We start from the raw sequence: 12,993 nt of genomic DNA on the forward strand, positions 1-12,993 counted from the left end.
ATACTTACATTTAACTCATTGCCACAAGAAAAACATATTGCTCCTTAAACATAGAATTTTGAGGCTACAACTTCACATCACGTGGGGATGTTGTTAACTTAACACACAACTTATTATCATTTTCCCATGAGTTAATATGTCATGGCCACAAAAAAATAAGTGAGCCGAACATGTCCCCTCTTTGACACTATACAGATCTAATATGTGATTTCATTTCCAGCTGATTATGTTCAGAGACAACCAGTTGTGTTTTTGTTAACTTTGAGTGTTTGCACCATATATTAGAAGGCTTTTTAAACTAAGGCAAAGAACAAACATTTCATTGTGACCATGACAGAGATGAAATCAAAACCAAATAGATGTTTTATTTATTGCTGGCAGGGTATTTAAGGCATGAGCTGCAAAGGCTCTGCCCACCTCTGGAAAACGGGGTAGGGAGCAGCAGCTCATTTGTATTTAAAAGATATACACAAAAACATATTTTTGCTTCCACTCAAAATGGGCCTTTACAGAATTGCATAATATTTGATCTACATTCTATGACATTCTATGAGACTCATATTATCTTGTGTTATTGTACTATCTTGTAAAAAGGAGCATTATAGGACTATAACAAATGAGTTTGGATGAGTCGACTGAGAGTCCTGATCCGATCAAAGCTTCATTTCATAATCCAAATTACATTTGAGTGCTTAGGTCCAAATAATAGGAGTTAAACTACATCAGATCTTCTCTTTTTCTCCTGCAGCTATTAATCAGTGAAGGGCGATGCCATCTGTTAAAGAGCTACTCAAGAAATCACTGGATGAACTGGAAGAAGTTGAACTAAAGACGTTTCGGTGGCACTTAAGGAATGATCATGAGGGTATATCAAAGTCTGACATGGAGAATACAGATAGGTTAAAAACTGTGGATAAGATGGTGGAGTGTTTTGGACCAGAAGAAGCTGTGAAGATCACTGTGGAGATCCTGAGGAAGATGAACCAGAATAATCTGGCTGAGCATCTGGAGAACAAACACAAGCAAGGTAATGTTTAATTTATTGTGACTGTAATGTAATTGACAGGCGATATAAAGATGTGCTGCTGTTGGAGATCATTCAGAAGAGATATGGAGTAAATAACAATCACTGCCTGTACATGGAAACAAGAAAATATAACAACAAGCAACAATAACAGGGCCAAGAAGATCAGCAGCAAATCTTATACAAGTACATTAAATAGAACAGTGTCTGATTTTACTAATGGTTACATTATTTACAATGGTCTTAATTAAAACCCTTAATTAAAACTTCTGCAAGCAACTTCTACATGCAAATGCTTATTTCAGTAACCCTAACCTAAACCTAATACAGTCTCATGTCTAGGTTGGTGTGCTAGATGTCAATGTTTAATCAAAAAGCTTTTTTATAATGTCCGTCAGAATGACCTGAAGTTGACCTGAAGTTGATGGTGCCAATCCAATAAATGTTCTGAAAAGAATTAGAAAAAAAGTAAGTTATTAAGAAATTTTAAAACTGAAATCAACTGCATTCAAGTCAGCATTCATTAAGGTTTTTCCTTCACCATGAATGTTGTCAACTTCAGCACGATCAGTGTAAGATGTGCATGTAAACACAATTGCAGTGCAAGTGTTATCAATTTAAATATAGGAGAAGTGCAGTTATCATCACATGTGCTGTAGTTATGTTTGTAATGGGAACTGCAGACTGGGTTACACATTACATATAGGTTTTTATTAAGAATTTATGAAAAACATGATCACTTAGTCTTTGCTTTCTTTTCCCCTCATTTTTAAAGGCTTAACTACAGACGACAGACGAGCTATTCTTCATGATTACACAGAGATCATCCGCAGACTGAAGAACAAGTTAAAACAGGACTACAAGCGGATATTCATTGGTAATTCACAGACGGGTCATAAGAAAAACCTGAACGATATTTACACTGATTTATATGTAGTGGAGAATGAGACTGGGGGAAGAGAAAATAACCACGAGGTGATACAGATCAATTTTAATCAAAAACAATGTGATGCCAGGGACACACCAATCCAGTGCAGTAATGTTTTTAAAGTCCATGAGGATCAACAAAACAAAAAGGTGATGACGTTGGGGATCGCAGGAGTAGGAAAAACTGTGTCTGTCAATAAATTCATCCTTGATTGGGCTGAAGGAAAAGAAAATCAGGATATAAACTTCATTTTTCCTCTGCCGTTCCGTCAGCTAAACCTGATTACAGAGAACTGCAGTCTCATGGGACTGCTTAACAAACGCTTCTTTAATGATCCTAAAGAACTGCCCTCTCTTCCTGAAGATGATGGTAAGGTCTTGTTCATTTTTGATGGGCTGGATGAATGTCGCTTACCTTTGAACTTTAAAGAGAGTGACAGAATTACAAATGTTCACAAAATAACAACAGTGAGTAAGATAATAACAAACCTTATCAAGACAGACCTGCTTCCCTCTGCTCTCATCTGGATCACATCCAGACCAGCAGCAGCCAGTCTGATACCCCGAAACTACATTGATCAAATGACTGAAGTGCGAGGATTTAACAATGAGCAGAAAGAGCAATACTTCATCAAAAACAGCAGTTCTGAGGTTTCTGAAAACATCATCCGTCACATCAAGAAATCCAGGAGCCTGTACATCATGTGCCATATCCCTGTCTTCTGCTGGATCTCTGTCACTGTTCTTCAGCCTTTACTGGCTCAAGAGAGCAATGACAAAACACCCACAACTCTCACAGGAATGTACACAAGCTTCTTAATTTCTCAGCAGCAACAAATGAAAGAAAAATACTGTGATGACCCTGAACCCAAAGTCAATGCAATGTCTTTTGATGAGATTATTCTGAAGCTTGGGAAATTAGCCTTTCAACAGCTGGAGAAAGGAAACCTGATTTTCTACAAAGAAGATCTTGAGGAATGTGGACTAGATGTCAGTGAAGGGTCTGTCTACTCTGGGTTATGTACTCGAATGTTTCAGGAGGAAAAAGCTGTTTCAGCAAGAAATGTTTACAGCTTCGTACATCTCAGCATCCAGGAGTTCCTTGCTGCTCTTTATGTGTTTTTGATTAACAGAGACAAGAATGAAAACCCATTTCTTCAATCATGGACAGAAAAACTAACGTGGAAACTCTCCAAAAAGCCACTGTTTAAACTTCATAAGGCTGCAGTCAACAAGGCTTTAGAAAGCAAGAACGGACACCTGGATCTTTTCCTCCGATTCCTCCTAGGTCTTTCACTGGAGTCCAATCAGAGTGACCTGAATGAACTACTGCCAAAACTGAAACTGAAAACAGAGAACATTAAAGACACTGTTGACTATATCAAAAAGAAGATACAGATGGAGAAATCAGTAGAGAGGACCATCAATCTCTTCTACTGTCTGAGTGAAATGAAAGATGACTTTGTGGAGGAAATCCAGAAGAATCTGATATCAGGAAATCTTTCAGCACAGAATCTCTCCTCTGCTCAGTGGTCTGGTCTGGTGTTTGTGCTCCTCATGTCAGAAGAGACTCAAGAGAAGTTTGAACTGCAGAAATACAGAAGATCTGATGAAGCACTGATGAGACTGCTGCCAGTGATCAAAAACACCAGAAGAGCACTGTAAGAGTCTTCTTTACAATCATTTACATACACTGTTAGTCATTTTAATTGGGGTTTAATCTTACACATGTAATTTAATGGCCAAGACTGTTGAAAATGAAGAAATGCAAATGCATCAATGTATGTGATAATATTAAATTAAGGATGTAATGATACACTCAACTCACGATTCGATACATATTGCGATATTGGGTTCAAGAAACAATATGCTTTATGATATTTTTAACAAAATTAAAATGAAATGAAACTAAAATTCAAATAACAGATTTATTTTTAATTTTTATAATTTTAAACAACTTTATTGTACATACATCATACAATATTTCAAGATTTAATTGAACCTTCTGTATGTAAATTAACAGTTGACTAGGCATGACACTGAACCATAATAAAGCAATAAGCAGCAAGAGGCAGTGGTTTAAAGTGAATTTATAACACTCAAGGTGCGTTGTACTGTGAACAGCAACAGAAGTTAAATTTATTACATGATTAGATGGCAGCAGCCATCTTTATGAGCAAGTCACTCATTCGCAAAGACTTTTATATTGAAACTTGTTGTGAACACGGAACGAGACACAAATGACTAATGCTTTGACTAGCGCTGTTGTGCTGCATCCCAATTCGCCTACTTCTACTATTCCCAAAAATAATGTATTCTTTTTGTGTACAAAAAGTACATACTTTTGAGTGTGTGGCAAAACAGTAGACAAGCTTTTGGACATACTATCATGTCATACAATTGCGTCTTTGCTCTCTGTCGCATCCTGTCTCCGTAAACTGGCCTGTCAGTCATCATCTTACATCCTTCATCACATTTCATTTAGATAATTTCCTACCATATCAGAGAGAAATGCAGTAGCACATTGATCTGCAGTCGTGGGTCTTTCATGTGGAGAAATCTCTTCATATGCATAATGATGCATTTAAAAGTTAATGGCCAATCGGATCTTTATAAAAGTCCACATTGGTATTGCAGATGAAATATATTAAATAAATATTTTCTATCAGGTTAAATTGATTATTAGTCACTCAAACCTCTCATCATCAGTCGCGCATATCTGCCATGTTTTGTAGGGTTTTTTAACACTTTTTACTTGTTTGTAGTTCTAAAATGAATCCTCATCCAAAGCACAATGGGTTGTGGGCAATATTAGCCTTTATAGTGTGCACGGATCCACACTTCAAAAATCTACCGGAAATAGTAGACCATATCTGGGGACTTTTGGCATACTCTTTTCAACATACTATGCTTTGGGACACACTTATTTTAATCTCACATACTATTTAGGATGGATAGTATGGACATTGGGATGCAGGGTTAGTGTCAGCAGGGCACGGGTGAATGAACAATATCAATTGAGAACAAACATATGTTTACGTTGCTAAGAGTGGTTGCTAAGGTTGATGTACAGTGATACACTGAACCGCTGGGTGAAACAGTCATAGTCGTGTTTTATTGTGAATAAAACACAGCTATTGATAAATCAGAATCAAGAACTGGAACTAACCATTTTATGAAACTGCATTTTAACATGAAATTAGAATTAGGATAGCTAAAACGAGAAGTTTTATGCCAGTTTATCTCGATCATCAGGGAAGCTGGGTCAGGCATCAGGCAAATCCATTTACCCATTTAATTATTCTTCATTTTATCCAAAAAAAATTAATTATTTTATAAAAAGACTCTGTGTACATCACTTCAAAGGTTTTTCAAAATTATCTGTGCTCCAGAATAAAACCCCCACCTAATAAGCATTACTATTGCATTACTGTTGTTTTTTCTCTACACAGGCTCCAGTGCTGTAATCTAACTTTTCATTGTTGTAAGAGTTTGTCTTCAGTTCTACAATCCTCAATCTCTTTCCTGAGAGAGCTGGACCTGAGTAACAATGACCTGCATGATTCAGGAGTGAAGCTTCTTTCTGATGGACTGAAGAGTCCAAACTGTCAGCTGGAGATACTGAGGTAAATGGTTTTAAAATAATTAGCAAAATACTATGACAATAAATTATTTTGTCACAGAATGTGGCATCTGCTCTCAATAGAATTCCAGAGCAAGAGACAAAACAACATTTATTGGAATGTGAGTTCTTTCCATATTTGTACAGATATTGTCCATATTTTTTAGTTGAGAAGTTTGACCCACGTGGACCGCATGAGTCTGAGAAAAATATTGTTGTGGTGGACTGTATAAAGATTAAAATTGCAAAATATCCTTAAGCACTACAACGACAAAATGTTGCTTTTACAAATACATATATTTTATGCATGGTTTGCTTCTGATAGCACTGAACAAGCTATTAGCACCATCTAGTGGCTGTGTATGGGACACCATTAATATCTCAGCTTTCAAAATTAACATCGCATGCCAAATAGTCAGAAAAAAAAATTACTAACATTTTGTTTAATGAATTCTAGTTATACATGTTTGAGACAATGGGCTATAGCTAAGCATGAATTTTAAAGGTTGTGTTATAAATATACATTTTGACATGCTCCATGTTTCAGAGTGAAACAAAGCACAGTATTCATTAACACATGAGCAGCTCATGATCCTGTTTTCAGTGTTTCAGAGTGGCTTAATTCACTGTGGAGGGCCACTGTCCTGCAGAGTTTAGCTCTGCTCCAAAACACCTGCCTAAGACTAGAAATCCTGAATTAGGGTGGAGCTACACTCTGCAGGGCAGTGGCCGTCCGCAAGCTTAATTTGAGTCTCTTGTAGCAACTTGTAGTAAATAGTGCTGCACATGAACTCCTGTAGGTAAGTTTGGTTTTATTGTCATTAGCTCCCTGCCGTTTTCGGCTAAAATAAAAGGTTCAGTTATTTTTAATTTTAAAGTACTTTAATAAAGTATTTAAAGGTATTTGAGGGAAATTAAAAATATATTAGCAAAAAGAATTAAAATGCATTTAAACTCTTTGCAAATAATATTTTATTTTAAAATATGCACATTCACTCTTATTTGTATGCCTAATATGCTGATATTTCTTGTCTCTTCATATTCAATTACAAATTACATGAATTACATAAGTTATATACTTTAAATTTAAAACATTTTTTTTTACACAACAAAAAATGCTTTTAGTTTTTGTCTTGTTTCCAGTCCACATATCAAAAAAATCTAGACAAGTAAATGTTTTCAGTTTAAAATAAGATTATTTTGCTTACCCCACTGGCAGATTATTTTACTTTTTTAAAGGAAAATCTCTCTTAATTTTGATTTATTTTTTTCTGAAAACAAGACAATAATTTTTACTTATCTAGAAAATGCTTCTTGATTTAAGAATTATTCGGACTGGAAACAAAAAACTAAGTCAGAAAAGCATTTTTTGCAGTGTAATTAGTCACTGGAAATTATTGAATTTTATCGATAATGATACTGCTTCTTGATACCGGTACTTATCGATATTGTTAATACTGTTAGAAAAGACATAATGTAAAAAGATGTTGAAAATTTCAAGTTATTTTATTAATGCTGAACTTTAGTACTGCAGTTTACAAATGCCTCTAAGCAAATAGAAAAAGGCACATATTTTTTATGCCCTTCAAAAAGACAGATTTTCTCAGCATACCACAGCACAACGTATTTGAAGCATGTGCATAGGAGCACAACAGATCGTAATAGAGAATTCTGGCATGTAGCTATTTTTATTTAAGAAAATCAACATATTCTCTCAGGGAGCAAGTCGTGAACAAAAATCAATAGACTAAAGAACACTTATACAAAAGAACCTTTGCCTATAGTTTAATAATACCATAGCAAAAACAACTAGCCTAATGTATATTTCAGTCATTATTATAGACAAGTAAAACACTCAGTAATTAAAAAAAGACAAATGAAAAATTAGCAATCGCAACAAATAAATACAACTATGATTTAAATACAAGATATGATTTAAATAAACATTGTTTAAGATGTTCAGGTGTTCAGGTACAGAAATTGTATTTCATAACAAATATCCAATTCCTGACCTCAAGTATTTGATTCACAACCCTAACTAGTACTAACAAAAGACTTATTTTATAATGAATGTTACCTTTGCCTGAGGCAGGAAAGTTGGAGCTAGGAGACAATGGAGACATAGTAAATACAGCGTATAGCTTGAGGTAGATGGCATGTTTTGTTTGTAAATGATTCATTATATTACCAGTGTTGCCTCCTTTGTCAATAAATGACAAGCAGCAACTTGCCATTAACACCGAAATATACGGAGATACAACAACGCAAGTATCGAAAACAGTATCATTTGTCCTGAAGCTTATTGAACTCCAGTATCGACTTGATTACGTACCGGCCCAAAAAAATAACAGTTCTCGATACCCATCCCTAGTAATGTGGACTGTTTCTGTGTGTTTATAGGTTGTCTGGCTGTATGGTGACAGAGGAAGGCTGTGGTTATGTGTCTTCAGCTCTGAGTTCAAACCCCTCACATCTAAGGGAGCTGGATCTGAGCTACAATTACCCAGGAGATTTAGGAGTCAAGCTGCTTAATGAAAAACTGGAGGATCCAAACTGCACATTGGACAAACTCAAGTATGTGAAGCAGAAAGTGTTTTGATTAAATAACTCCAAAAACAGCATTACTGACTTTGCTTATTACAAACCAGTTTGACTTTATTTCTTGTAGATTACCAAAAGTTATAAAAAGTTATAACTCTAGTTATAATACTAAATGCTTCATTTTGATAAACTTTATAAGGTGTAATTTTTTTCAGTAAACCCACTGTTAAAGTAGTTCCAGTCATGTCTTGACCACATTACAGTTCCATATCACATCGTCAAATGATTTCAGTTATTTCAGCCTTCTCCTTCGAGCTTAAAACAGCAAAAAAGGGGAAAAAAGCCCCAAAAAACAAACAAACAAAAACCCATAAAACACTGACCAAACCAAATTAATATAACAAACCATAAGATAAAAAATATCAAACTATTTCAATGATTTTCCCACAAAACTACATTTTATTATCTGTGGAAAGTATGCTCTTTTTACACGGGGTCTGATCAGCTTCACACAAAGGAGGCTTATTTGTTATTACATTGTAACACAATGTCAACTTTCATCTTGGTTGTACACAACACAGGTGTACATGGACTTTACAGGGTTAATCTGTTCACCATAGGTGCATGAATACATATCCAGGTATGTGGTTTGGTTGTCACCTTTATTTACATAGTTATTTTTACAATGCAGATTGTGTCAAAGCAGCTTTAATTACTGTTGGCTGCACAGCAGCTCTGGAAGAAAATGGTGTCATTGTCCAGCTTAAGAAAATTCAGTATTGATTCATTCAGTTGTAAAAATCATTAATTATTAATCTATTATTAACTATACAGCAGCTCTGGAGAAAACAGTTATATCATCGTCCACCTCAGTTCAGTTTGTAAACAATGGTGTCAATGCAGGCAGATCAAAAACATTGTTGAATATTAAGTGTCCCCAACTAAGCAAGCCAGAGGAAACAGCAGAAAGAAACCCAAACTCCAACAAGAACAGTGCATGATTATGATTCAGGCAGCGTTAGGGTTCATAAATCATATTGGGATTGTAACAGTCAAAATATTTAATCCAGTTCCATCTGGTTGAAGATCAAATTCATCACGCTGGTACGGGAACGGTTTTGTTGAGGATCTGTGCCACTGGCTGTCATGTTGATGAGGCCATCACAGGAGATAGTTGACATTTGACAATCTAGCTGACATTTCAGGAATGCGTTGTGGTCGTGTCTAGGCACAGGTCCTTTATCTGATCTGGTTACAGCCATGTGTGCATGTGTAATCATAATATTTTAAGAAATTCTCAGGTTAAATGTTACAAAAGAATTAGGACCAGATTTACTAAGCAGAGTCAGTTCCCACCACCAACATACAATGCACATCATCACAGGCTCTTCACGCTTAGCCCACTCGTTCCCAATCACCCAAGTACTGATCAGCAGCACCTGCACCTCATCACACCAGCACTATAAGAACACTCACTTTGCACACCTTAGTGTCTGGTCTTTATCGTACTTACCTCCTTACCTTTCCTCCAATGTCTCAATATCTCCTCCTGTGTCTGGTTTTGTCTTCCCTCGTCGATCCAAGTACAATGGAGAAAGGACTGTGTTACTATTCAGCTAAGTGACTGTACTATGTGCTCATATCTGCAAACATCTTACCAGTGTGATTCCTGTGTTCGTACCTCTGTCACTAAGTAAACTACCTATTTTACATTCACCCTCTTGTGCCTGTCTGTGTCTGACAATGATCTACTGATGACACGCTGTAACGATCGGCCCTATCGGTTGATTTTTCATTGATTAAAATAGGGACAGATTATGCTGTGTGAGAGGTTTGGAGTGTTTAAAAAGATGAGACAGACAACAGAAATGGATAAATAAGGTGTATTTACAATATTCACATGGAACTTAAAACAACACAATAAAACTAGAATAACTTAGGCTGTTAAAAGTGTGGAGTCCATACCCTAAAACAGTCCATAAGAATCCTAGCGTGATGTAAGTCCCAATGTGAAAGTGTCCACCAGTGTATATACAAAGTCCACAGAAGTGATAATCCAATGCAGAGTGATGTGATTTGCTGGAAAGGTGAGTCCATAAAATGTAACTCCACAGTCCAGCTACACGTGATCACGTTTGTAATGAGGGGCTGATTGTTTGCCATGCTTCCTCCTTTATACTGGCTTACTTCCTGGTTCCTGTCATGTGATCAGTCACATGACAGGCAGACCCATACACATTTAAAGACATACACACGTTAAAATAAGTAAGAGGAATAAAATGGACTATAAAAAACATGTAAACCAATTAAAACTCTATCATACATAAAATCACTGTAATAAATAGAGCGGTAAAACATATATTTTATGTGACAGTGTTACAATGCAAATTAAAGAACCCAGACACAGTGTTACAGTCACGCCAGGCTCCAGCACCCTCTAATCACAGTGCACCTCATCAGCACACTCATTACCAGCACTACTTAAGACACACTCACACACAGTCACATTGTCCGGTCTCGTTTGCATCAAAGGACTTACCTGAATGCTTACCTCAAGGACTCTTCTTGCTACTTACCTGTACTCCATGTACCCAAGCTCTGCTCCTTGTCTTCGATCTGGTGTGAAGTGTTGTCTGAAGTCATCTACTCCACAAAAGGACTGTGTCATTCTCCATATCATTCATCAGTCACTAACTTGCATCTGTTTACTCACCTGTTGTCATCCAGATACTCTGCTTGTGTTCAATAAACAACCTGTTAACCTATCTTCTGTCTCCCGACTGGTCCTATTGTAACACACAGCTGGATAATTTCCAGGAGTTGGTATGGAGTTGGTTTCGGTCAAACAGAAAGCATGCCTCACGGAGGAAGTTCGGAGAGGCTCAGGTGTTTGCCTTGCCAGAAACCTCTCTCACTGCCAGCTGTTTTACTCCCTGTCCAAGGGAACACTCGGTACAGATGCACAGGCACACAGCTGGCCCTGGGGCCTTCGCAAATATGTGTTTCCCCCAGTGAGCCTACTTGCACAGACCTGGTTCCCAGAACTCATGCTAGCTTGTGACAGCCCCTCCCTGGTGCATTCTTCTGAGGAAGGACCTTCTTTCTCAGAGACGGGGCACCCACTGGCACCCGGGTCCAGATCTCTGGAAACTCCATGTCTGGTCCCTGGAAGGGACACAGAGGTTCTAGGTGACTTACCCCCCAAGGTACCATCACTTTGGCACATGCACCGTCTACGAGACGTGCTTATAACTTGACGTGGAACCTGTTTGTCAATTGGTGTGCTTCTCGCCGTGAAGACCTCCTAAGATGTTCGATCGAAGTTGCATACAAAATACATGAAAATAAAACTAAAAATAATGAAAAACAAAAAAAATCATTCATGTATTCAATCATATGCAAGAATCAGCCACAGCTAATGGGCACCATTACAAAGTGGTAGCCCACATAAAATCACAGAGCGGGGTCAGCGCAGTCAATAGCTACAGACCTCCAATCTTTGTGTGGCCTTCAGATTAGCTCAAGAACAGTGTGTAGAGAGCTTCATGGAATAGGTTTCCATGGCCGTTCAGCTGCATCCAAGTCTTACATCACCAAGTGCAATGCAAAGCATCTGATGCAGTGGTGTAAAGCACGCCACCACTGGACTCTAGAGCAGTGGAGACGTGTTCTCTGGAGTGACAAATCACACTTCTCTGTCTGGCAATCCGATTGACGAGTCTGGGTTTGGCAGTTGCCAGGAGAACGGTATTTTCCTGACTGCATTGTGCCAAGTGTAAAGTTTGGTGGAGGGGGGGTTATAGTGTGGGGTTGTATTTCAGGGTTTGGGCTTGGCCCCTTAAATCCAAGGACTGGCATCAGCAACAAGTGGGTGGGAGCCCTTCCAGAGGACTCCTGCCACAAGTCACAGCGTGTCTCCCAGAGACCTTGACAAGCTGGCCAGAAACATCCCTACGTTCACCCAAGACCATGCAGGAGGACATGACATGCACGCCTACCTGCAAAACATCAACTTTCACTTACAGACTATGGCCAATATAACCACACGAGACAGACTGTACTTGCTCAGAATCACCTCCAGCCATGAAGCGCAAAGCTTCCTTGATTGGCAGTCAGAAACTGCCAGATCGGATTACCAGCTGTTACAACAGACCCTGATTAGAAAGTTCTCTGACCCAGAGTCAGAACAAGGACTGATCACCACCGTGGAACTCAGACAAGGCCGACAGGAAACACCACAGGCCTACTACAACAGACTTCGACGGACCTACTTTGGAGCACAGATGAGCCAGGAATGGAGGAGGATTTCAATTTCAGAACTCTGTTCCTCCAGAATCTCTGTTCCTTCCTTTGGAGTCCTGGCCTGCCTGTGCAGTATGTCCACTCAACCTCTGCGGGTCTTAGTCAATAAAGCCTATGTCAAGCAAAAAGTTGCTTCGGAAAAGATGGTAAAACACCCAACCATCTACCCTGTCTCTGACCATTGTTCAGAGCTGACTATAGAGGGTGCACAACATGCTCCAAGTCCGAACTTTCACCAGAGCAGGACAATGTGGCTACGTCAGCAGAGATCTTGGGGATTCTAAAGAAATTCCTCCAGGATAGACTCAGCCAGGGAGATGAGGGGGAAAGCTCAGACTTCCTATGACTAGGCATGAGACCTGAAGACCTCATCCAGATCCCTGCTAACCAACCTTGACCACAGAAACAGCCATTGTAGCCAGCCACGTGTCACCATCACCCAACTACCTCAGCCAACGGCCACACATCCAGAGCAAGCCAACACACTTCATCACACCATTGATGACTGAAGGAGCACAGACAACACAGTGTGTATGGCATCCTTCGAAAATCATCTCTGTAACTTATGTCCTGCTAA

General features: G+C 38.4%; 1 protein-coding gene across 2 annotated transcripts in view; it reads left to right on the forward strand.

The window, feature by feature from the left end:
• The window catches only part of LOC125244569 (NACHT, LRR and PYD domains-containing protein 3-like), a 62,531-nt gene that overhangs the window by 29,161 nt on the left and 20,377 nt on the right, over positions 1–12,993 (forward strand). For both annotated transcript variants that reach the window (XM_048154659.1, XM_048154660.1), the window contains exons 4-7: positions 749–1,027; positions 1,800–3,612; positions 5,404–5,577; positions 7,974–8,147. In XM_048154659.1, the coding sequence (XP_048010616.1) occupies positions 769–1,027; positions 1,800–3,612; positions 5,404–5,577; positions 7,974–8,147 (2,420 nt within the window). In that variant the 5' untranslated portion in view covers positions 749–768. The remainder of the gene's footprint in view (positions 1–748; positions 1,028–1,799; positions 3,613–5,403; positions 5,578–7,973; positions 8,148–12,993) is intronic.

This window comes from Megalobrama amblycephala, linkage group LG14 (assembly GCF_018812025.1).
Source record: "Megalobrama amblycephala isolate DHTTF-2021 linkage group LG14, ASM1881202v1, whole genome shotgun sequence".
NCBI classification, from domain to species: Eukaryota; Metazoa; Chordata; class Actinopteri; order Cypriniformes; family Xenocyprididae; genus Megalobrama; species Megalobrama amblycephala.